This window comes from Oncorhynchus gorbuscha, linkage group LG03 (genome assembly GCF_021184085.1).
Source record: "Oncorhynchus gorbuscha isolate QuinsamMale2020 ecotype Even-year linkage group LG03, OgorEven_v1.0, whole genome shotgun sequence".
Taxonomy (NCBI): Eukaryota; Metazoa; Chordata; class Actinopteri; order Salmoniformes; family Salmonidae; genus Oncorhynchus; species Oncorhynchus gorbuscha.
Window position 1 is genome coordinate 99,572,656 of NC_060175.1, and position 27,256 is coordinate 99,599,911.

The 27,256-nt window shown below is 43.4% G+C and overlaps 1 protein-coding gene across 3 annotated transcripts in view; it reads right to left on the bottom strand.

The window, feature by feature from the left end:
• Nucleotides 1-27,256, bottom strand: part of LOC124032358 (copine-8-like) — a 211,626-nt gene that overhangs the window by 38,115 nt on the left and 146,255 nt on the right. For all 3 annotated transcript variants that reach the window (XM_046344707.1, XM_046344706.1, XM_046344705.1), the window contains 4 exons: nt 21,155-21,196; nt 20,638-20,713; nt 14,103-14,156; nt 10,782-10,843 (listed from right to left, as the gene is read on the bottom strand). In XM_046344707.1, the coding sequence (XP_046200663.1) occupies nt 10,782-10,843; nt 14,103-14,156; nt 20,638-20,713; nt 21,155-21,196 (234 nt within the window). The remainder of the gene's footprint in view (nt 1-10,781; nt 10,844-14,102; nt 14,157-20,637; nt 20,714-21,154; nt 21,197-27,256) is intronic.

A 27,256-nucleotide genomic window follows, 5' to 3' on the forward strand; every position in this document is an offset into this window, starting at 1 on the left:
CATCATCATCATCAGTAACACCATCATCACATCATCATCAATTTCACCATCATCAATATCCCCATCATCATCAATATCCCCATCATCAGAGATATCCCCAACACCATCATCATCATTATCATCATCATCATCATCATCATCATCATCATCATCATCATCATCATCACCATCATCAATATCCCCGTCATCATCATCATCATCATCATCATCATCATCATCATCATCATCATCATCATCATCATCATCATCATCATCATCATCATCATCAATATCCCCATCATCATCCTCATCATCATCAATATCCCCATCATCATCATCATCATCATCAATATCACCATCATCACCATAACCATCATCATCATCAGTAACACCATCATCATCAGTAACACCATCATAATCATCATCAGTAACACCATCATCATCGCCATCATCATCATCAATATCACCATCATCATCATCATCATCATCATCAGTAACACCATCATCATCATCATCATCATCATCATCATCATCATCATCATCATCATCATCATCATCATCATCATCATCATCAATATCCCCATCATCATCCTCATCATCATCAATATCCCCATCATCATCATCATCATCATCAATATCACCATCATCACCATAACCATCATCATCATCAGTAACACCATCATCATCAGTAACACCATCATAATCATCATCAGTAACACCATCATCATCATCATCATCACCATCAATATCATCATCATCATCAATATCACCATCATCATTAATAACACCATCATCATCATCATCATCATCATCATCATCATCACCATCAATATCACCATCATCATCAATATCACCATCATCATTAATGACACCATCATCACCATCAACATCATCATCACCATCAATATCACCATCATCATCAATATTACCAACCATCATCATCATCATCATCATCATCATCATCATCATCATCATCATCATCATCATCATCATCATCATCATCATCATCATCAATATCACCATCACCATTAATAACACCATCATCATCATCATCATCATCATCATCATCATCATCATCATCATCATCATCACAATCAATATCACCATCATCATCAATATCACCATCATCATTAATGACACTATCATCACCATCAACATCATCATCACCATCATCATCAATATCACCATCATCATCAATATCACCATCATCATTAATGACACCATCATCACCATCAACATCATCATCATAATCATCATCAGTAACACCACCATCATTATCAATATCACCATCATCGCCATCAATATCATCAAAGCCATCATCATTACCATCCTCATCATTAGCATCACTCGTCATCATAAATATCATTATCATTATTGTCGTCATCATTATCATCCTCATCATTATCATCATCATCATTATCAACATTAAAACCATCATCATTACCATCATTACCATCAACATCATCATCATCATCATTAAAACCATCATCATCATCATCATTACCATCATCATCTTCACAATAATCAATCACCACCAACACCCCAATCACCATCACCATCATCTAAATTCTGCCAGTAGTAGTAATTATTCTAGTTAATAATCATGAATTCCTTTGGCATACAGTATGTCTATAAACAATCTGCAAACAGCATCACACGTGCTTAATAAAACCCTAAGCCATATTTCAATCATGAGAAATGCAAAGGATGACAGCCAAGGAACTTGAAAAGAAGGAAGGGAAGTGAATATGGAGGAAAAACAACTTCCCCTTCATGTCCCCATCCATTCCCTAAAAGGTCAGACTTTAAAGACATAGCTGTAGCTAGCTGTTAGCATTGTGCTTCTTCTATGGTGATTAACAATGATTGGCGCAACCTCATATAGCCTGGTTACATCAGATTGAATCCTGTGATTACCATGGTGAGCAGAAAGCATGAAGCATTCAGTGTGGTTTAAATATTTACCTCCATTCAGAAATCCACAGCCTCATGTTTTAATGTCCCTAGTCCCTAGTCATATCATACTGCAGGAAGCATCCCAACCCTAGTCTCTAGTCATATCATACTGCAGGAAGCATCCCAACCCTACTCTCTAGTCATATCATACTGCAGGAAGCATTTCTTCCTAGTCTCTAGTCATATCATACTGCAGGAAGCATTTCTTCCTAGTCTCTAGTCATATCATACTGCAGGAAGCATTTCTTCCTAGTCTCTAGTCATATCATACTGCAGGAAGCATCTCTTCCTAGTCTCTAGTCATATCATACTGCAGGAAGCATTTCTTCCTAATCATATCATACTTTCTTCCTAGCATATCATACTGCAAGTAGCATTTCTTCATAATCCCTAATCATATCATACTGCTGGTAGCATCTCTTCATAGTCCCTAGTCATATCATACTGTAAATACTTCCTAGTCCCTAATCATATCATACTGCAGGAAGCATCTCTTCATAGTCCCTAGTCATATCATACTGTAGATACCTCCTAGTCTCTAGTCATATCATACTACAGGAAGCATCTCTTCCTAGTCCCTAGTCATATCATACTACAGGAAGCATCTCTTCCTAGTCCCTAGTCATATCATACTGCAGGAAGCATCTCTTCCTAGTCCCTAGTCATATCATACTGTAGATACCTCCTAGTCCCTAGTCATATCATACTACAGGAAGCATCTCTTCCTCGTCCCCAATCATATCATACTGCAGGAAGCATCTCTTCCTAGTCCCTAGTCATATCATACTGTAGATACCTCCTAGTCCCTAGTCATATCATACTACAGGAAGCATCTCTTCCTCGTCCCCAATCATATCATACTGCAGGAAGCATCTCTTCCTAGTCCCTAGTCATATCATACTACAGGAAGCATCTCTTCCTAGTCCCTAGTCATATCATACTGTAGATACCTCCTAGTCCCTAGTCATATCATACTGCAGATACCTCCTAGTCCCTAGTCATATCATACTGCAGGAAGCATCTTTTCATAGTCCCTAGTCATATCATACTGTAGATACCTCCTAGTCCCTAGTCATATCATACTGCAGGAAGCATCTCTTCCTAGTCCCTAGTCATATCATACTGTAGATACCTCCTAGTCCCTAGTCATATCATACTACAGGAAGCATCTCTTCCTAGTCTCTAGTCATATCATACTACAGGAAGCATTTCTTCATAGTCCCTAGTCATATCATACTGCAGGAAGCATCTCTTCATAGTCCCTAGTCATATCATACTACAGGAAGCATCTCTTCATAGTCCCTAGTCATATCATACTACAGGAAGCATATCTTCCTAGTCCCTAGTCATATCATACTGTAGATACCTCCTAGTCCCTAGTCATATCATACTAAAGGAAGCATCTCTTCCTAGTCTCTAGTCATATCATACTGCAGGAAGCATCTCTTCATAGTCCCTAGTCATATCATACTACAGGAAGCATCTCTTCCTAGTCTCTAGTCATATCATACTACAGGAAGCATCTCTTCCTAGTCTCTAGTCATATCATACTGCAGGAAGCATCTCTTCATAGTCCCTAGTCATATCATACTACAGGAAGCATCTCTTCATAGTCCCTAGTCATATCATACTACAGGAAGCATCTCTTCATAGTCCCTAATCATATCATACTGCAGGAAGCATCTCTTTCTAGTCCCTGGTCCTATCCTACTGCAGGAAGCATCTGACCATAGCTTGTTACTCTGGATTGAGTTAGTTAGAGCTCTGGTTTCCCAACTAACAGACAGACAGAGGGAACTGTGGCAATGCTTTCCCATGATAATGCTTTCCCATGATAATTCCTTCCCATGACAATCCTTTCCCATGACAATCCTTTCCCATGGAACACATTTTAAAGTATTCCCATTGGTTAGCTCAGAAGTGGATAACGTTCACAGAAAATAATAGTGGAATTACATGGGTTTAATTCACTAGGGCCTCCCAACCCATCAATACAGTATATCCTCTAGCCAAGCTGGACGTGTCATTTCATACACAACTCCTTCCTTGGTTATATTCTCTGACTGTCGATGGTTGTATTTTTCATTCCTCACCCATTTCATTTTGGCAATTTATTGTTTTCATCTTCAAATATGAGTGCCTCGCTTCACAAAACTGGTTTCCTATCAGTGTGAGGTTATAGAAATTCAGATTGATGCTTTCAACTGTATGCCAAAATAGTTTATTGTTATACCAATTCCCTGGACGCTAACAACCACAGCAATGTCATACACTTTAATATAACTGAAATGCTGGTGCTAATTGTGTCAGTTTGTCAGAAAGTATTCAGACCCCATTACTATTTCTACATTTTGTTACGTTACAACCTTATTTTAAAATTGATGAAATAGTTCCGCCCCCCCCATCATCAACCCCTATACACAAACCCCATAATGACAAAGCAAAAACATTTTTTTTTGACATTTTTGCTAATTTATCAAAAACAATACAACTGAAATATCACATTTACACTAGTATTAAGACCCTTTACTCAGTACTTTGTTGAAGCACCTTTGGCAGCAATTACAGCCTCAAGTCTTCTTGGGTATAACGCTAAAAGCTTGGCACACCTGTATTTGGGGAGTTTCTTCCATTCTTCTCTGCAGATCATCTCAAGCTCTGTCAGGTTGGATGGGGAGCGTCTCTACACAGCTATTTTCAGGTCTCTCCAGAGATGTTTGATTGGGTTCAAGTCTGGGCTCTGTCTGGGCCACTCAAGGACATTCAGAGACTTGTCCCGAAGTTACTCCGGCGTTGTCTTGGCTGTGTGCTTAGGGTCATTGTCCTGTTGGAAGGTGAACCTTCGCTCCAGTCTGAAGTCCTGAGTGCTCTGGAGCAGGTTTTCATCAAGGATCGCTCTGCACTTTGCTCCGTTCATCTATCCTGACGTGACGCTTGGCATTCAGGCTAAAGAGTTCAATCTTGGTTTCATCAGACCAGAAAATCTTGTTTCTCATGGTCTGAGTCTTTTAGGTGCCTTTTGGCAAACTCCAAGCAGGCTCTCATGTGCCTTTTCCTGAGGAGTGAATTCCGTCTGGCCACTACAATGAAGGCCTGATTGGTGGAGTGCTGCAGAGATCGTTGTCCTTCTGGAAGGTTCTCCCATCCCCACAAAGGAACTTTGGAGCTCTGTCAGTGACCATGGGGTTATTGGTCCCCTCCCTGACCAAGCCCCTTCTTCCCAAATTACTCAATTTGGCCAGGCGGCCAGCTCTAGGAAGAGTCTTGGTGGTTCCAAACTTCTTCCATTTAAGAATGATGGAGGCCACTGTGTTCTTGGGGACCTTCAATACTGCAGAAATGTTTTGGTACACTTCCTCAGATCTGTAACCTTGACACAATCCTGTCTCTGAGCTCTATGGACAATTCCTTCGACCTCAATGCATGGTTGATGCTCTGACATGCACTGTCAACTGTGAGACCTTATATAGACAGGTGTGTGCCTTTCACAAATGATGCCAAATCAATTGAATTTACCACAGGTGGACTCCAATCTTGTTGTAGAAACACCTGAAGGATGATCAATGGAAACAGGATGCACCTGAGCTCAATTTAGAGTCTCAAAAAACTATTTTTACTCTGTCATCATGCGGTATTTTGTGTAGATTGATGAAAATGTTTGTTTATTTAATCAATTTCACAATAAGGCTGTGTCGTAACAAAATGTTGGAATGTCAAGGGGTCTGAAAACCTCTTTTACGAATGCACTGTACATAGGAACAAAGGTGGTATTTTCATGCTAATGCAACTACAGGGAGCCACAGGAACCCAAATAGAACACAACGGGAGACGGTGGGAGCTGGTGAGTCCGTAGCGTTGTAGTTCTATCAGCTGGTGAGTCCGTAGTGTTGTAGTTCTATCAGCTGGTGAGTCCGTAGCGTTGTAGTTCTATCAGCTGGTGAGTCCGTAGTGTTGTAGTTCTGTCGGTTGGTGAGTCCGTAGTGTTGTAGTTCTATCAGCTGGTGAGTCCGTAGTATTGCAGTTCAATCAACTGGTGAGTCCGTAGTGTTGTAGTTCTATCAGCTGGTGAGTCCGTAGCGTTGTAGTTCTATCAGCTGGTGAGTCCGTAGCGTTGTAATTCTATCAGCTGGTGAGTCCGTAGTGTTGTAGTTCTATCAGCTGGTGAGTCCGTAGCGTTGTAGTTCTATCAGCTGGTGAGTCCGTAGTGTTGTAGTTCTGTCGGTTGGTGAGTCCGTAGTGTTGTAGTTCTATCAGCTGGTGAGTCCGTAGTGTTGCAGTTCTATCAGCTGGTGAGTCCGTAGTGTTGTAGTTCTGTCGGTTGGTGAGTCCGTAGTGTTGTAGTTCTATCAGCTGGTGAGTCCGTAGTGTTGCAGTTCTATCAGCTGGTGAGTCCGTAGTGTTGCAGTTCTATCAGGGAGTCTGTTGTACGGCGTACATGAGGTGAGGAAGTTACACTTGAATGCAATTCACTACAAAATGTATGCAATTCATTATTAAATGTTTGCCATCAAATATCTTAATGGCTTTCTGCCAGAAGTCAAACAGCTCTGGATGTGTTATCTGTACAGCTGCCAGTTTTTTCCTTGTTCTTCCTACTAGAGTTTTTAATTCTCCTCTGGTCTGTGGGCACATGCTGCTGTTCCTTCAGAAAATCATCACAATTTTGTTCATTTGCACAATTTCTCTCGTTCACTTGCACTTGTAAATGTCCACACCCACTGAAATGGTAGCTACTAGCTATGCTTGTATAACTATGAGCTGGATTTGCCTGTCTTTGCAATGAGTTATATTCGTTTTAGCTTGTTAGCATTAGCTAACGGCATCTATTTGATTTCGCTATTAGCTTGTGCAGATGTTGTTAGCATTCTGGTAATAGAGGCCCAATGGGCTTTTCTTGTGTTTTTAGCACCCCCTTTTGTGCTATGCCGGTAATACCGTAAATCCCGGGGATGAGAAGGACGGTATGATATGAAAATCTGGTCACCGCCCAAACCTATCTCATTCAACAACGTTTGACTTCCACTCCCTTCCACTGACATTTTAAAACCAGAACAAAATTAAAAATATTACCCATGGAAAAAGTGCAATATCAAATTTATCTCGCTTTATACAGGCTATATTTGGCTCAGTCTATTAAACATGAACAAGGGACTGAAATACAATAGAAGAAGTCTTAAAGGATCCATTCCTACAGGCCGTCTCATTCAAGATTTTATTGAAAAAGAAACATTCAATAAAAGGGTAATGAAAATATGATCCATCTTTTTTTCCCTTCATGACCTATTCTATTCCAAATATCACTTCAACATTAATGAAAACCCTATTCAACTCAGATCTATCATAACGGCTCAGTGTCCCCGGAAAAGAGAAATCACCTCTTATCCCCAAAGTGCCCATTCATCATACCACATTGACCAAAGTCGATGTGCTTTCGTTTGCCTATTAGTAATGTGAGTAGTTGGCTAAACACACAGGAGAGGATGGAATCCAAAGAAAGCATAGCGTTATCAATATCTCATAATGTGGCATGGTGGGGAGTCCTTTCCAGGGGACACTCACTCATTCAAGTAAGGAGAGGACACTGAACACAGGATACTGAACACAGGACACTGAGTGATAGCAGAGGCTTAGAAGACGGTGGTCAGCAGAGATGGCCTGAATCACAAATCGACCCCTAACCCCGTAGCCCCTAGGCACCTGTGCACATCTAGATTCCCATGGCCATGTCAATTCCTAGTTTCCATGAAACTGCTGGGTTAGGAGTCTGAAGTGGTACGTCATGTCGCTGCAATGGAACCTCTTGCAGCTTTCCCCCCATAGTGCTGGGGTGATTCCATACATATGAGACTGTACAGGCGTAACCAATGGGACACCTGTCTAATCCTCTCAGCTCTTCACAAGTCTCAAGAGGGTAGGGTGTAAGGGTTGAGTTGGGATTCAGTGGTGCAAGATAACCGGCCTTCCTGTCTGTGTGGGTTGATGGGTGGGTGAGTGGGACAGAGAGAGGCCATGAGAGGCATTGACAGATCTAGGACACGGTCGAACAGACACAGCAAACTGACACTGAAGCACAGGGACAACTATAGGGCTGAAACGACAATAGCTACAGGGCTGAAACCAGGACTGTTACAGGGCTGAAACCAGGACAGTTACAGGGCTGAAACCAGGACAGTTACAGGGCTGAAACCAGGACAGTTACAGGGCTTTTATCAGGGCAGTTACAGGGCTACAACATGGACCGTTACAGGGCTTTATCAGGACAGTTACAGGGCTGAAACCAGGACAGTTACATGGCTGAAACCAGGACAGTTACAGGGCTGAAACCAGGACTGTTACAGGGCTGAAACCAGGACAGTTACAGGGCTGAAACCAGGACAGTTACAGGGCTGAAACCAGGACAGTTACAGGGCTTTTATCAGGGCAGTTACAGGGCTACAACATGGACAGTTACAGGGCTTTATCAGGACAGTTACAGGGCTGAAACCAGGACAGTTACATGGCTGAAACCAGGACAGTTACAGGGCTGAAACCAGGACAGTTACAGGGCTGAAACCAGGACTGTTACATGGCTGAAACCAGGACAGTTACATGGCTGAAACCAGGACAGTTACAGGGCTGAAACCAGGACAGTTACAGGGCTTTTATCAGGGCAGTTACAGGGCTACAACATGGACAGTTACAGGGCTTTATCAGGACAGTTACAGGGCTGAAACCAGGACTGTTACATGGCTGAAACCAGGACAGTTACAGGGCTGAAACCAGGACAGCTACTGGGCTAAATTCAGGACAGCTACAGGGCTATTATGCAGAGCAAACAGCAGGTAGACTGCAATAGAACAATACTGGTGGAAATAACAGCAGGTAGACTGTAATAGCAGGTAGACTGGTGGAAATAACAGCAGGTAGACTGTAATAGCAGGTAGACTGGTGGAAATAACAGCAGGTAGACTGGTGGTAATAACAGCAGGTAGACTGTAATAGCAGGTAGACTGGTGGAAATAACAGCAGGTAGACTGTAATAACAGGTAGACTGGTGGTAATAATAACAGGTAGACTGGTGGTAATAATAGCAGGTAGACTGGTGGTAATAATAGCAGGTAGACTGTAATAACAGGTAGACTGGTGGTAATAATAGCAGGTAGACTGTAATAACAGGTAGACTGGTGGTAATAATAGCAGATAGACTGGTGGTAATAATAGCAGATAGCCTGAAATAGCAGGTAGACTGGTGGTAATAATAACAGATAGCCTGTAATAGCAGGTAGACTGGTGGTAATAATAACAGGTAGACTGGTGGTAATAATAACAGGTAGACTGGTGGTAATAATAGCAGATAGCCTGAAATAGCAGGTAGACTGGTGGTAATAATAGCAGATAGCCTGTAATAGCAGGTAGACTGGTGGTAATAATAACAGGTAGACTGGTGGTAATAATAGCAGATAGCCTGTAATAGCAGGTAGACTGGTGGTAATAATAACAGGTAGACTGGTGGTAATAATAGCAGGTAGACTGGTGGTAATAATAGCAGGTAGACTGTATTAGCAGGTAGACTGGTGGTAATAATAACAGGTAGACTGGTGGTAATAATAACAGGTAGACTGTAATAGCAGGTAGACTGGTGGTAATAATAACAGGTAGACTGGTGGTAATTATAGCAGGTAGACTGGTGGTAACAACAGCAGGTAGACTGTAATAGCAGGTAGACTGGTGGTAATAATAACAGGTAGACTGGTGGTAATTATAGCAGGTAGACTGGTGGTAACAACAGCAGGTAGACTGTAATAGCAGGTAGACTGGTGGTAATAACAGCAGGTAGACTGGTGGTAATAACAGCAGGTAGACTGGTGGTAATAACAGCAGGTAGACTGTAATAGCAGGTAGACTGGTGGTAATAACAGCAGGTAGACTGGTGGTAATTATAGCAGGTAGACTGGTGGTAACAACAGCAGGTAGACTGTAATAGCAGGTAGACTGGTGGTAATAATAACAGGTAGACTGGTGGTAATTATAGCAGGTAGACTGGTGGTAACAACAGCAGGTAGACTGTAATAGCAGGTAGACTGGTGGTAATAACAGCAGGTAGACTGTAATAGCAGGTAGACTGGTGGTAACAACAGCAGGTAGACTGTAATAGCAGGTAGACTGGTGGTAATAACAGCAGGTAGACTGTAATAGCAGGTAGACTGGTGGTAACAACAGCAGGTAGACTGTAATAGCAGGTAGACTGGTGGTAATAACAGCAGGTAGACTGTAATAGCAGGTAGACTGGTGGTAACAACAGCAGGTAGACTGGTGGTAATAACAGCAGGTAGACTGGTGGTAATAATAGCAGGTAGACTGTAATAGCAGGTAGACTGGTGGTAACAACAGCAGGTAGACTGTAATAGCAGGTAGACTGGTGGTAATAACAGCAGGTAGACTGTAATAGACTGGTGGTAGGTAGACTGGTGGTAACAACAGCAGGTAGACTGGTGGTAATAACAGCAGGTAGACTGGTGGTGGTAACAGCAGGTAGACTGTAATAGCAGGTAGACTGGTGGTAATAACAGCAGGTAGACTGTAATAGCAGGTAGACTGGTGGTAATAACAGCAGGTAGACTGGTGGTAATAACAGCAGGTAGACTGGTGGAAATATTTCTAAAAATCAAATGTAAACATGAAGCGATAAGATCGATCAACTCTCAGATTGGGCTACAGCGGACGTTGTCTTGACTTCCACTTTTCAGCTGCAGGATAGCCGTTTTCACACGCAACATCAAGAGCAGAGACTTTAGAGGCTAGTTTTAAAAGTTGTCATTGTTTCTGTATATTGAAATACTGTAATGTAAACTTCTGAACCAGCTCACCCTCCTTTAATGTAGTCGAGGAATGTGTGTTCTGACTCCACTGCGAACGACAACATAGTCACCTGGGTAGAGAGAATATTCAAAGCCGTTACCAAACATGTATATTCAACACTTAGGTAATCAACACAAAGTCACAAATGCAATGTATTCTCCAATTGAATCATAATTACTCACCACATCAGTAATCAAAACAATCACAATTTACCAATTACCAATTTAAACACATTAACCGTTAGCCCCCTGCCCCCAGGCCCCCCCCCCCCCCCCGGGTTAACCAACCAGCACGCACCAACCCGCTTCCCAAGAGGGATTCATCATGAGTTTGTTTGACATCAGAGCGGCATATTAGTATTAGAACATTGATCCATCTCAATCACACACACACGAGCACGTCGAACGCACACACGCACGCACAAACGCACGCACGCACACACACACACTACCACACTAACACACACACACACACAGAGATCCATCTCACTGAGGTGTGATGAGAGCGACATGATGGATGTCTCCCTCTCGGATTTTAATTATCTAGTCACCGTCATCGTATTGAAGCTCAGCATGCCAAAGTGTGTGTGTGTGTTTGTGTGTTTGGGCAATAATAACAATGCACTGACTTCCTCCTAAATATCAGTCACTGACTCGGCATGGCAGCCACTCAGTCACTGATAGGACAACAGACTGATAACTGATGGATAGGACAACAGACTGATAACGGACTGAAAGGACAACAGACTGATAACTGATGGATAGGACAACAGACTGATAACAGACCGATAACTGACTGACAGGACAACAGACTGACTGACAGGACAACAGACTGATAACTGATGGATAGGACAACAGACTGATAACTGATGGATAGGACAACAGACTGATAACTGACTGACAGGACAACAGACTGACTGACAGGACAACAGACTGATAAATGATGGATAGGACAACAGACTGATAACTGACTGACAGGACAACAGACTGTTAACAGACCGATAGGACAACAGACCAACAGGACAGCAGACTGATAACTGACTGATAGGACAACAGACTGATAACTGATGGATAGGACAACAGACTGATAACTGATGGATAGGACAACAGACTGATAACTGACTGACAGGACAACAAACTGACTGACAGGACAACAGACTGATAACTGACTGATAGGACAACAGACTGATAACTGACTGACAGGACAACAGACTGTTAACAGACCGATAGGACAACAGACCAACAGGACAGCAGACTGATAACTGACTGATAGGACAACAGACCAACAGGACAACAGACTGATAACTGACTGATAGGACACCCGACTGATAACTGACTGATAGGACAACATACTGATAACTGACTGATAGGACAACAGACGGTTAACAGACCGATGGGTCAACATACTGATAACTGACCGATAGGACAACATACTGATAACTGACCGATAACTGACTGACAGGACAACAGACTGATAACTGACTGATAGGACAACAGACTGATAACTGACTGATAGGACAACAGACTGATAACTGACTGATAACTGACTGATAACTGACTGATAACTGACTGATAGGACAACAGAATGATAACTGACTGATAGGACAACAGACTGATAACTGACTGATAACTGACTGATAACTGACTGATAAGACAACAGAATGATAACTGACTGATAGGACAACAGACTGATAACTGACTGACTGGTAGGACAACAGATAACAGAATGACTGATAGGACAACAGAATGATAACTGACTGGTAGGACAACAGAATGATAACTGACTGGTAGGACAACAGAATGATAACTGACTGGTAGGACAACAGAATGATAACTGACTGATAGTAGGACAACAGAATGATAACTGACTGGTAGGACAACAGAATGATAACTGACTGGTAGGACAACAGAATGATAACTGACTGGTAGGACAACAGAATGATAACTGACTGGTAGGACAACAGAATGATAACTGACTGGTAGGACAACAGAATGATAACTGACTGGTAGGACAACAGAATGATAACTGACTGGTAGGACAACAGAATGATAACTGACTGGTAGGACAACAGAATGATAACTGACTGGTAGGACAACAGAATGATAACTGACTGGTAGGACAACAGAATGATAACTGACTGGTAGGACAACAGAATGATAACTGACTGGTAGGACAACAGAATGATAACTGACTGGTAGGACAACAGAATGATAACTGACTGGTAGGACAACAGAATGATAACTGACTGGTAGGACAACAGAACTGATAACTGATGATAACTGACTGGTAGGACAACAGAATGATAACTGACTGGTAGGACAACAGAATGATAACTGACTGGTAGGACAACAGAATGATAACTGATAACTGACTGGTAGGACAACAGAATGATAACTGACTGGTAGGACAACAGAATGATAACTGACTGGTAGGACAACAGAATGATAACTGACTGGTAGGACAACAGACTGATAACTGACTGATAACTGACTGGTAGGACAACAGAATGATAACTGACTGGTAGGACAACAGACTGATAACTGACTGGTAGGACAACAGACTGATAACTGACTGGTAGGACAACAGAATGATAACTGACTGGTAGGACAACAGAATGATAACTGACTGGTAGGACAACAGAATGATAACTGACTGGTAGGACAACAGAATGATAACTGACTGGTAGGACAACAGAATGATAACTGACTGATAACTGACTGATAACTGACTGATAACTGACTGATAGGACAACAGACTGATAACTGACTGATAACTGACAACAGATAACTGATAACTGACTGGTAGGACAACAGACTGATAACTGACTGGTAGGACAACAGAATGATAACTGACTGGTAGGACAACAGACTGATAACTGACTGGTAGGACAACAGACTGATAACTGACTGGTAGGACAACAGACTGATAACTGACTGGTAGGACAACAGAATGATAACTGACTGGTAGGACAACAGACTGATAACTGACTGGTAGGACAACAGAATGATAACTGACTGGTAGGACAACAGAGGACAGAGGACTCTGACCGGTTCACTTAGTTTCAGGTCGTTACAACTTCTTTCATCTCTAGTGGTATTTGTTAATTGTCTCTAGAGTCTAAACTATAACGAAACAAAAAGTAGCTAAAGTACAGTATCTTGTTAAGTATCCAGGAATGGATTCAGAAGAGACAACCACTCTTTTTTTTATTGCAATCCACTAACCACAAACTAATTTATGAACACAACAACAAACAGACGGGGAAGGAATATACGTTTGCGCCAGGAAGGAAGCGATGTTCTATATTTGAACCTTTTTGACAGACTCACCGTCCCAGAATTGATGTATCTCTTCTTCTTGATCTTCTTCTTGGCATTCACCACCTAGGATTCAACAACCACAATACGAGCTTGATATCATAGATTTGTCAACATAAAAACCCTGTCAAATGTCTTCATTCCCATGGGCCAGTTAAGCAATAAGGCGTGAAGTGGTGTGGTACAGTATATGTCCAATATAGATTATTCCAGTCTTTCCATTGTGGTTTACGTGCATGTGTATCCATGCCTCATAACTATGGAATACAATCCACCGTGGTTTGTATTTCGGAACAGCACATGCCAGTATAAACGTTTTAGTACACAAAGGCACACGCGCGCGAGCGCACACACACACACACACACACACACACACACACACACACACACACACACACACACACACACACACACACACACACACACACACACACACACACACACACACACACACACACACACACACACACACACACACACACACACACACACACACACACACACAGGTTCAGGTGGAGCGTATTCAGGGCTAGAGGCCACAGGAAAACGTGTATGAATGCAGGAACTGGTAGTAAAATTATCAAGGTTGTAATGAAACATCTAACCTTAGAGCTCATTCTACAGGATACACAAACACACACACACACACAGACACAAACGTACACAAACAAACACACACGTACACACACAAACACACATGTACACACAAACACACACACACAGAAACAAACAAATATACACACATACACACACATATGGTGCTACAGTGGATAGCAGCCATTTTCTTTTGTACAGAATGTCTCCACCATCATTTTCATCCCCACGGTAACCGTACATAAATATCCCAACCAGAAGCCATGGGTTACTGACAACATCTACACTGAGCTAAAGGCTAGAGCTGCCGTTTTCAAGGAGCAGGATACTCTTTCAGACACGTATAAGAAATCCCTCTAAGACCTCCGATGAGCCATCAAACAGGCAAACCATCAATACAGGGCTAAGATTGAATCCTACTACACCGGCTCTGATGCTTGTCAGATGTGGCAGGGCTTACAAACTATCACGGATTACAAAGGTAAACCCAGCCGCAAACAGCCCAGTGACGCCAGCCTACCGGATGAGCTATATGCGTTCTATGTTCGCTTCGAGGCAAGCAACACTGAACCATGCATGAGAGCACCAGCTGTTCCGGAAGACTGTGTGATCATGCTCTTCGCAGCCGATGTGAGTAAGACCTTTAAACAGGTCAAAATTCACAAGCCCGCTGGGCCAGAAGGATTACCAGCACATGTACTCATGCGAGTGACCAGCTGGCAAGTGTCTTCACTGACATTTTCAACCTTTCCCTGACCCAATCTGTAATACCTACATGTTTCAAGCAGTACACCATAGTTCCTGTGCCCAAGAATGCTAAGGTAACCTGTCTAAATGACCATGAAATGCTTTGAAAGGATGATCATGGCTCACATCAACACCATCATCCCAGACACTCTGCACCTACTCCAATTTGCCTACCGCCCCAAAAGATCCACAGATGATGTAATCTCTATTGCACTCCACACTGTCCTTTCCCACATGGACAAAAGGAACACCTACGCGAGAATGCTGTTCATTGACTACAGCTCAGCGTTCAACACCATAGTGCCCTCCATGCTCATCACTAAGCTCAGGACCCTGGGACTGAACACATCCCTCTGCAACTGTATCCTGGACTTCCTGACAGACCACCCTCTTGTGGTGAGGGTAGGCAACAACACATCAGCCACGCTGACCCTCAACACAGGGGTGCGTGCTTAGTCCCCTTCTGTCTTCCCTGTTCACCCATGACTGCGTGTCTGGGCACGACTTCAACACCATCATTAAATTTGCTGATGACACAACGGTGGTAGGCCTGATCACCGACGACGATGAGACAGCATATAGGGAGGAGGTCAGTGACCTGGCAGTGTGGTGCCAGGACAACAACCTCTCCCTCAACATCAGCAATACAAAGTAGCTGATCGTGCACTACAGGAAACGGATGGCCAAGCACTCCCCCATCTCCATCGACGGGGCTGTAGTGGAGCAGGTCGAGAGCTTCAAGTTCCACGTCACATTTACCCATTTTGCACTAATTATTTTGACTCATCACATACACTGCTGTTACTGTTAGTAACTTATCTTGCTGCCTAGTCATTTTACCCCTACCTATATGTACATACACTACATGACCACCTGCTCGTCGAATATCTCATTCCAAAATCATAGGCATTAAAATGGAGTTTAGTCCCCACGTTGCTGCTATAACAGCCTCCACTCTTCTGGGAAGACTTTCCACTAGATTTTGGAACATTGCTGCAGGGGACATGTTCCATGAAGCCACAAGAGCATTAGTTAGGACAGGCACTGATATTGGGCAATTAGGCCTGGCTCGCAGTCAGCGTTCCAATTCATCCCAAAGTTAATCGATGATGTTGAGGTCTTCCACAACAATCTCGACAAACCATTTCTGTGTGGACTTTGCCATGTGCACCCGGGGATTGTCATTCTGAAACAGGAAAGGGCCTTCCCCAAACTGTTGCCACAAAGTTGGAAGCACAAAATCGACTACAATATCATTGTAATTGTATGCAGTAGCTTTAAGATTTCCCTTGGGAAATTTCCCAATGGAACTAAGGGGCCTAGCCCCGACCATGAAAAACAGAGCAAACCATTATTTCTCCTCCACCTTTACAGTTGGCACTCTGCATTTGGGTAGGTAGAGTTCTCCTGGCATCCGCCAAACCCAGATTAGTCCGTCGGACTGCTAGATGTTGAAGCGTGATTCATCACGCCAGAGAACGCATTTCCACTGTTCCAGAGTCCAATGGCCAGATGTTGAAGCGTGATTCATCACTCCAGAGAACGCATTTCCACTGTTCCAGAGTCCAATGGCAGCTAGCTTTACACCTCTCCAGCCAATGCTTGGCATTGCGCATAGTGATCTTAGGCTTGTATGCAGCTGCCTGGCCATGGAAACCCATTTCATTAAGCTCCAGATGAACAGTTAATGTGTTGATGTTGCTTCCAGACACAGTCTGGAACTCAGTAGTGAGTGTTGCAACTGAGGACAGACCATTTTTACAAGCTTCAGCACTTGGTGGCCCCGTTCTGTGAGATTGTGTGGCCTACCACTTTGCGGCTGAACCGGTGTTTCTCTGAGACGCTTCCACTTAACAATACCAGCACTGACAGTTGACCGGGGCAGCTCTCGCAGGGCAGACATTTTACAAACTGACATCTTGTCACTGAACTCTTCAGTAAGGTCGTTCTACTGCCAATATTTGTCTATGGAGATTGCATAGCTGTGTGCTTGATTTTACACACTTGTCAGCAATGGTTGTGGCTGAAATAGCTAAATCCACTAATTTAAGAGGTGTCCACATACTTTTGTTTACAGTTCCTTTGGAAAGTATTCAGACCCCTTGACTTCTTCCACATGTTGTTAAATAAAACACATTGTCCAACTATCTACACACAATACCCCATCATGACAAAGCAAAAGCAGGTTTTTAGACATCCAACAAAACCAAGATTGAACTCTTTGGCCTGAATGCCAAGCGTCACGTCTGGAAGAAACCTGGCACCATCCCTACGGTGAAGCATGGTGGTGGCAGCATCATGTTGTCGGGATTATTTTAAGATGCAGGGTCTGGGAGACTAGTCAGGATCAAGGAAAAGATGAATGGAGCAAAGTATAGAGAGACCCTTGATGAAAACCTACTCCAGAGTGCTCAGGACCTCAGACTGGGGCGAAGGTTCGCCTTCCAGCAGAACAACGACTAAGCACACAGCCAAGACAACGCAAGAGTGGCTTCGGGACAAGTCTCTGAATGTCCATGAGTGGCCCAGTCAGAGCCCAGACTTTAACTCGATCTAACATCTCTGGAGAGACCTGAAAATAGCTGGACCTGTGGAGGATCTGCGGAGAAGAATGGGAGAAACTCCCCAAATGTAGACATGCAAAGCTTGTAGCGTGGTTAGAGCATTGGACTAGTAACCGGAAGGTTGCAAGTTCAAACGCCCGAGCTGACAAGGTACAAATCTGTCTTTCTGCCCCTGAACAGGCAGTTAACCCACTGTTCCTAGGCCATCATTGAAAATAAGAATTTGTTCTTAACTGACTTGCCTAGTTAAATAAAGGTAAAATAAAAAATAAAATAAAAAAAATAACCAAGAAGACTCGAGGTTGAAATCCCTGCGAGACGTGCTTCAACAAAGTACTGAGTGAAGGTTCTGAATATTTCTGAATACTCTCTCGTTAATGTGTCGGGGGCTCAGGTCAGTCTGTTATATCTGGAGTATTTCTCCTGTCTTTTCCGGTGTCTTGTGTGAATTTCAGTATGCTCTCTCTAATTCTATCTCTCTTTTTCTCTCTCTCTTTCTCTCTCAGAGGACCTGAGCCCTTGGACCACTCCTCAGGACTACCTGGTCAGATGACTCCTTGCTGTTCCCAGTCCACCTGGTCGTGCTGCTGCTCCGGTTTCAACTGTTCTTCCTGCAGCTATGGAACCCTGACCTGTTCACCGGACGTGCTACCTGTCCCAGACCTGCTGTTTTCAACTCTCTAGAGACAGCAGGTGCGGTAAAGATACCCTAAATGATCAGCTATGAAAAGTCAACGCATATTTACTCCTGAGGTTCTGACCTGTTGCACCCTCTACAACCACTGTGATTATTATTATCTGATCCTGCTGGTCATCTATGAACATTTGAACATTTTGTCCATGTTCTGTTATAATCTCCACCTGGCACAGCCAGAAGAGGACTGGCCACCCCTCATAGCCTGGTTTCTCTCTAGGTTTCTTCCTAGGTTCTGGCCTCTCTAGGGAGTTTTTCCTAGCCACCGTGCTTCTACATCTGCATTTCTTGGTGTTTGGGGTTTTAGGCTGGGTTTCTGTATAGCACTTTGCGACATCGGCTGATTTGATTGATTGATTATGTACATGTGATATTTCAGTGTTAAAAAAAATATGATAATCAAACATTTTGAAAACCCTTTTTTTGCTTTGTCATTGTGGGGTATTGTCTGTAGATTGGTGTGGGGGGGGGGGGGTGAGGTGAACAAAATATGGAAAAAGTATAAGGGTCTGAATACTTGCCGAATGCACATAGTGTATCTACCTCAATAACATTATACCCCTGCACACCGACTACAGCCTTATGTCCCTGCACATAGACTACAGCCTTATGCCCCTGCACATAGACTACAGCCTTATGCCCCTGCCCTACAGCACCCTGCACACCGACTACAGCCTTATGCCCCTGCACACCGACTACAGCCTTATGTCCCTGCACATAGACTACAGCCTTATGTCCCTGCATGCCCCCCTGCACATAGACTACAGATAACTCTGCACACAGACTACATTTACATTTACATTTAAGCCCGCTGAGCACTTATATTCACCTTATGACTACAGCCTTAACCCTACACCCTGCCACCTTATGCCCCTGCAGACTACAGCCTTATACCCCTGCACATAGACTACAGCCTTATACCCCTGCACATAGACTACAGCCTTATGCCCCTGCACATAGACTACAGACTTATGCCCCTGCACACAGCCTTATGCCCCTGCACAGACTACAGCCTTATGCCCCTGCACATAGACTACAGCCTTATACCCCTGCACATAGACTACAGCCTTATACCCCTGCACATAGACTACAGCCTTATACCCCTGCACATCGACTCTCTCTCCCTACCTCTATCCCCTCTCTCCATCTCTCCCTACCTCTCTCCCCTCTCTCCATCTCTCCCTACCTCTCTCCCCTCTCTCCATCTCTCCCTACCTCTCTCCCCTCTCTCCATCTCTCCCTACCTCTCTCCCCTCTCTCCATCTCTCCCTACCTCTCTCCCCTCTCTCCATCTCTCCCTACCTCTCTCCCCTCTCCCTCCATCTCTCCTTACCTCCGTCCATCTCTCCCTAACTAAAGCCAGGTCCATGACTTAATTGAGTTGCTAACGTACGGGACCAGTCAGAAACTGGGCCAGGGACTAACGTTTTTATATCCACTTCAGTGTAGTCCCTGGCTGTGTCCCAAATGGCACCCCTTATCGGCTACAATAAGATGCTACTTTTGACCTGGGCCAATAAAAGTAGTGCACTGCATTGGTAACATGGTGCTGTTTGGGACGCAGACACAGGGGGCCAGGGAGTAGGCCTAATATCCATGCAGGGAGAAGTCTAATCAAGGTCTGGCCCTCTAGCCCCGCACTGTATCTTTCCATCTCCTTCTAATTCTCATCTACTATGCTGTCCAAGTAGGCTATTACCATAGCCAAACTCTGTGGGCACAAGGGGGAAGTTATGCTAATACTAGAAATAAGGCTGAGTAGACACTAGCGCTAATGCTAATATTGTAGTAACGTACTGTACATCTCCTGACTGTATAAGATTGTGTTTATTTTCTACTTCCAGCCTACAAGGACCTGCGGTCTGTTTTTTTAAGTATATGCCCGTGGGAGTCATAATGTTTTTAGTGTGAACAAAATAGGATGAGTGCTCCCTCCATCTCCACTCACCTCGTACACATTAAACTGGCTCTGGCCTCGGGACAGGTCTCGGTAGCTGGTGGTGAATTCACCGATGAAGTCATGGCTGGAAGGTAAAATAAACAACAACAACTAAATAGCCATTCCCTCCTGGGAGGGTGTTGAAGTATAATGGGATGTATTGTGTAAAATGTCTCAATAGTATAGGAATGAAGCTGCTGAAACATATAGCGGTGTCGTAAAAATAAAGAAGTATATCACAGTAAATGATGGTTTTCACCACTATCATCGTGTGAATAGGAATGAGGTTCCGGGTAGCTGATGCTAAGAGGTTGTCTTCATGGTGTATTGAGTTGGCAGTTGACATAATTAAAGATAGGGAGTATGAGTATGAAGGCTTTTAGGTTGAGGGTTGAGAAAGTGCTTAATCTTGTAAAACATAACGAGGAACATAACACACGTCATATTGTAGCATGCATGTATAAATCGTTCCCCGCCTGGAACATAATCTGAAGGAAACATTATTCTGGGTGTGTAGTCTCCTAACCTGCCATCTCTGTCCCAGTCGTACACCTCTGCCTTGATCGTCCTGAAAAACAAAAACACACCCAGAGATGAGGAAGGTGTGTGTGTTGGTGTGTTAGTGTGTGTGTGTTAGTGAGTGTGTTAGTATGTGTGTATTGGTTAGTGTGAGTATGTTAGTGAGAGTGTTAGTATGTGTGTATTGGTTAGTGTGAGTGTGTTAGTGAGTGTGTGTGTATGGGTTAGTGTGTATGGGTTAGTGTGTGTGTCAGAAAGCGTCATTAGAATGACTGGAGTCTTTCGAATTGAATTGGCCAATCTGGGAATCAAACAATGTGGCTGTTTGTTTGATAAACAGTTGAGGGATGTGGTGAGAGACAACATATTTTTGGTTGTGATGGAGTAAGAAAGCTGAACTAAACTCATGAGGCATTTTATAAGTTATATACTTTAGTAATCAATAGTCTAATATATCAGTCATTAAACACTCCAAAATTGGATGTACAGTGGTTCTTCCTTCCTTTCACAAGGTATCTATTGTCTTAATGGCGCTGTACAATAGCCCATAATGGCGCTGTACAACGTGACCGGTCAGGAGTAGGTTACAGTACTACAGTAAGAGCAAAATAATCTTAACATTTTCACACCCTAATTGCAGTCTAACCAATACCCAAATGGAGATTCAGTGAAAATAAAAATCTCATTGATTTACCAAGACCTGTCCCCATGCTTGTCTCAGAGCAGCGCTGTCTTGACCTGCGCAAGAGACAGTGGTAATATTTTTCCTTTTAGAGACTATAATACATTGCATCCAGGTCAGGATAACCATAAAATGTCTTGATAAATGCCTATCACAAAGAATGGTGGTACTTGTTTATTTTGACCCAAAGCCATGAATGAGTGAGTCTCTCAGCTTTATGCAGGTGCCGAGGCTATATGACTGAGTCACTCAGCTTTATGTAGGTGCCGAGGCTATACGACTGAGTCACTCAGCTTTATGTAGGTGCCGAGGCTATATGACTGAGTCACTCAGCTTTATGTAGGTGCCGAGGCTATACGACTGAGTCACTCAGCTTTATGTAGGTGCCGAGGCTATATGACTGAGTCACTCAGCTTTATGTAGGTGCCGAGGCTATATGACTGATTCTTCAACTTGATTATTTAGCAGACATCACTTCCTGCTAATATTCAGTCAACACACGTATCTTAAGAATATCATGGAATATAATTTAACATTTTTACTTTCTCTTACAATAAAAACCTTAGTGTAACAACAGTTTTAGTAAGTAATACTGATGAGTAGTAACAAAAAAACATGTGTATTTTTCTGGGTGTGCGCGTGCAGGACAGAGGAAGACCAATTCTTACACTATTGTTCTAAATTCAATCACCTTCTTCATCCTCATCATTCAGTTCATTGAAATTCAATCACCGTCTTCATTCTCATCATTCAGTTCATTGAAATTCAATCACCGTCTTCATCCTCATAATTCAGTTTATTGAAATTAAATTTTGATGTCGTGCACAATTAGCAGTTTCGATTTGGTTTATGTCGCCCATTCATTGTCAGTTAGAGACACATTAGCGTCTTGGAACCCAAAAGTGTAATCAGTGCTCTAACTCCCCCTTGTGGTGGTCTGGAGCAATGAAGCAGTGATGCAGGGTACCGTACTAAACCACAAATAACCTCTAAGTGCCGCGGCATAATCTCAAAACGTTTAATTGAGGAACGACTGTACCAATCAATCCCAAATTGTCCCTTTAAGATGCCTGAGAGCTGGACTATTAGAAGTCTGACTGTGTGTTTGGTTTCCACATCAGTGAGACAGGCCATTTAAACCTCAGTACGCATTAAGCAACACTGATAATTAAATCAATCATAGCCAGAGAGGTTCACATAACACCCTTGAGATGAATGTTTGAGTGAACGGACATGGAAAATGTTTCAGAAGAGCATTTAAGGGGGGATAGAAACAAATACAAAAATAAATTATCCTATCAAGAGAATTTCATGTTTTTTTTGAGTGAATGCACTCTAATTACATTCTTTGAAAATAATAAGAAAATAAAGCGAATAAGTCTGAAACAGCCTTTTCTAATCACCATGAATGTGACGTTTAAATGAAGTGGAGCTACGCACAAAAGACCCACTGATGAATGTAACATTTAATTGATTTCACATTTAATAGAAACTGAATTTGCGAGTGCAGATGGAAGAGGAGTATCCGAGGAGTTAAGTTAAGTTAAGACAGAAAGAGTTTCTCAAACTTTTTGGGGTGTTTCGCTCCTCCTGCCTGCCAAAGGTAGACAACAACCCCCTAAGGGGGAACACATGATAATTATAGTTCACAAAATAAGTTGGAGGAAGCAGGCTGAGAGAGAGAGAGGTCAGACAGACATAGCCTCTCCTCCACATCACTCAGACACAGATCACATTGGTCCCCTCCCCCCAAGGCCATGTCAATCAGCTATCATCTCCCAAACAAGGAGGGGGGAAACACACTGCTACAGTCCTACCCTGCTATCCCTGCCGTAATGTATACTGCCTTAAACACATGGAGAGAGGGAGTGAACCCCTGTCCTAAACTTTTGATTGACAGACACGAGAAGGAACTGATGTATTTTGACATTAGACCAGCTCCTGTGATGATTCCGTACTGATGCGCCTGTCAAACTCAATTTAATCTCGTTTCCCTTCTATGTCAAAGATGAAACAGAAAAGCAACCCGATAACGTTACAACACGCTGACCACATCATACATCTCTATCTATGGCACTACAAACTGAGATCTTAAAAACTCACAACATTTCCATTGTAATTCATATGCGTAGTGAAAGTCTGACGGGAAAACCTGAGCGGCATTTTACTCGCTGTTACAGGTGGCTGACGTGAGACAAACATGACTGAGAACATTTTACTCGCTGTTACAGGTGGCTGACGTGAGACAAACATGACTGAGAACATTTTACCCGCTGTTACAGGTGGCTGACGTGAGACAAACATGACTGAGAACATTTTACCCGCTGTTACAGGTGGCTGACGTGAGACAAACATGACTGAGAACATTTTACCCGCTGTTACAGGTGGCTGACGTGAGACAAACATGACTGAGAACATTTTACCCGCTGTTACAGGTGGCTGACGTGAGACAAACATGACTGAGAACATTTTACTCGCTGTTACAGGTGGCTGACGTGAGACAAACATGACTGAGAACATTTTACTCGCTGTTACAGGTGGCTGACGTGAGACAAACATGACTGAGAACATTTTACCCGCTGTTACAGGTGGCTGACGTGAGACAAACATGACTGAGAACATTTTACTCGCTGTTACAGGTGGCTGACGTGAGACAAACATGACTGAGAACATTTTACCCGCTGTTACAGGTGGCTGACGTGAGACAAACATGACTGAGAACATTTTACTCGCTGTTACAGGTGGCTGACGTGAGACAAACATGACTGAGAACATTTTACTCGCTGTTACAGGTGGCTGACGTGAGACAAACATGACTGAGAACATTTTACCCGCTGTTACAGGTGGCTGACGTGAGACAAACATGACTGAGAACATTTTACTCGCTGTTTCAGGTGGCTGACGTGAGACAAACATGACTGAGAACATCTGTTGGAGATGGGATGACATGGCTGGTTCAGAAAGATCAGAAAAACCCATTTCATGCATCACAATCGCATACAGCCAATGAAAATAATAAAAGAACAAGGGCAGAGGGTTCCAACAGATGCAATGATGAAACGGAATGGAAAAATAAGTCTATATACGATGTGAGTAAATGAGGTGAGATAAGGGGGGTAAAGGCAAAAAAAAAGGCCATGGTAGAGAAGTAAATACAATATAGCAAGTAAAACACTAGAGTGGTAGATTTGCAGTGGAAGAATGTGCAAAGCAGAAATAAAAATAATGGGGTGCAAAGGAGCAAAATAAATAAATAAATACAGTAGGGGAAGAGGTAGTTGTTTGGGCTAAATTATAGGTGGGCTATGTACAGGTGCAGTAATCTGTGAGCTGCTCTAACAGCTGGTGCTTAAAGCTAGTGAGGGAGATGAGTGTTTCCAGTTTCAGAGATTTGTGTAGTTCGTTCCAGTCATTGGCAGCAGAGAACTCGAAGGAGAGGCGACCAAAGGAATAATTGGTTTTGGGGGTGATCAGAGAGATATACCTGCTGGAGTGTGTGCTACAGGTGGGTGTTGCTATAGTAACCAGCAAGCTGAGATAAGGAGGGACTTTACCTAGCAGGGTCTTGTAGATGACCTGGAGCCAGTGGGTTTGGCGACGAGTATGAAGCGAGAAGCAGCCAACGAGAGCGTACAGGTCGCAGTGGTGGGTAGTATATGGGGCTTTGGTGACAAAACGGATGGCACTGTGATAGACTGCATCCAATTTATTGAGTAGGGTATTGGAGGCTATTTTGTAAATGACATCGCCAAAGTCGAGGATCGGTAGGATCGTCTGTTTCATGAGGGCATGTTTGGCAGCATGAGTGAAGGATGCTTGTTTGCGAAATTGGAAGCCAATTCTAGATTTAACTTTGGATTGGAGATGTTGGATATGAGTCTGGAAGGAGAATTTACAGTCTAACCAGACACCTAGGTATTTGTAGTTGTTTACATATTCAAAGTCAGAACTGTCCAGAGTAGTGATGCTGGACGGGCGGGCAGGTGTAGGCAGCGATTGGTTGAAGAGCATGCATTTAGTTTACTTGTATTTAACAGCAATTGGAGGCCACGGAAGGAGAGTTGTATGGCATTGAAGCTCGCCTGGAGGGTTGTTAACAGAGTGTCCGAAGAAGGGCCAGAAGTATACAGAATGGTGTCGTCTGCGTAGAGGTGGATCAGAGACCCACCAGCAGCAAGAGTGACATCATTGATGTATACAGAGAAGAGAGTCGGCCTAAGAATTGAACCCTGTGGCACCCCCATAGAGACTGCCAGGGTCCCGGCCAACAGGCCCCCGATTTGAAACTTTGAACTCTATCAGAGAAGTAGTTGGTGAACCAGGCGAGGCAATCATTTGAGAAACCAAGGCTAACCCTGTGGCACCCCCATAGAGACAGGAGAGCAGACCCTCCAATTTGACACACTGAACTATATCAGAGAAGTAGTTGGTGAAAGAGGCGAGGCAATCATTTGAGAAACCAAGGCTGTCGAGTCTGCCGATGAGGATGTGGTGATTGACAGAGTCGAAAGCCTTGGCCAGGTCAATGAATATGACTGCACAATATTGTTTCTTAGCGATGGCGGTTAAGATATCGTTTAGGACCTTGAGCGTGGCTGAGGTGCACCCATGACCAGCTCTGAAACCAGATTTTATAGCAGAGAAGGTGCGGTGGGATTTGAAATAGTCAATTATCTGTTTGTTGACTTGGCTTTAGAATTCCTTAGAATGGCAGGGTAGGTTGGATATAGGTCTGTAGCAGTTTGGGTCAAGAGTTTCCCCCCCCTTTGAAGAGGGGGATGACCACAGCTGCTTTCCAATCTTTGGGAATCTCAGACGACACAAAAGAGAGGTTGAACAGGCTAGTAATAGGGGTGGCAACAATTTCGGCAGATCATTTTAGAAAGAAAGGGTCCAGATTGTCAAGCCCGGCTGATTTATAGGGGTCCAGATTTTGCAGCTCTTTCAGAACATCAGCTGACTGGATTTGGGAGAAGGAGAAATGGGGAAGGCTTGGGCGAGTTGCTGTGGGGGGTACAGTGCAGTTGACTGGGGTTGGGGGAGCCAGGTGGAAAGCATGGCCAGCCGTAGAAAAATTCTTATTGAAATTCTCAATTATAGTGGATTTATCGGTGGTGACAGTGTTTCCTATCTTCAGTGCAGTGTGCAGCTGGGAGGAGGTGTTCTTATTCTCCATGGACTTTACTTTTTTGAGTTTGTGTTGCAGGAAGCAAATTTCTGCTTGAAAAAGCTAACCTTGTCTTTCCTAACTGCCTGTGTATATTGTATAAGCTGCATATCACGGGGGCTGTTCGATGCTAATGCAGAACGCCAGAGGATGTTTTTGTGTTGGTTCAGGGCAATCAGGTCTGGAGAGAACCAAGGGCTGTATCTGTTCCTGGTTCTAAATGTCTTGAATGGGGCATGTTTATTTAAGATGCTGAGGAA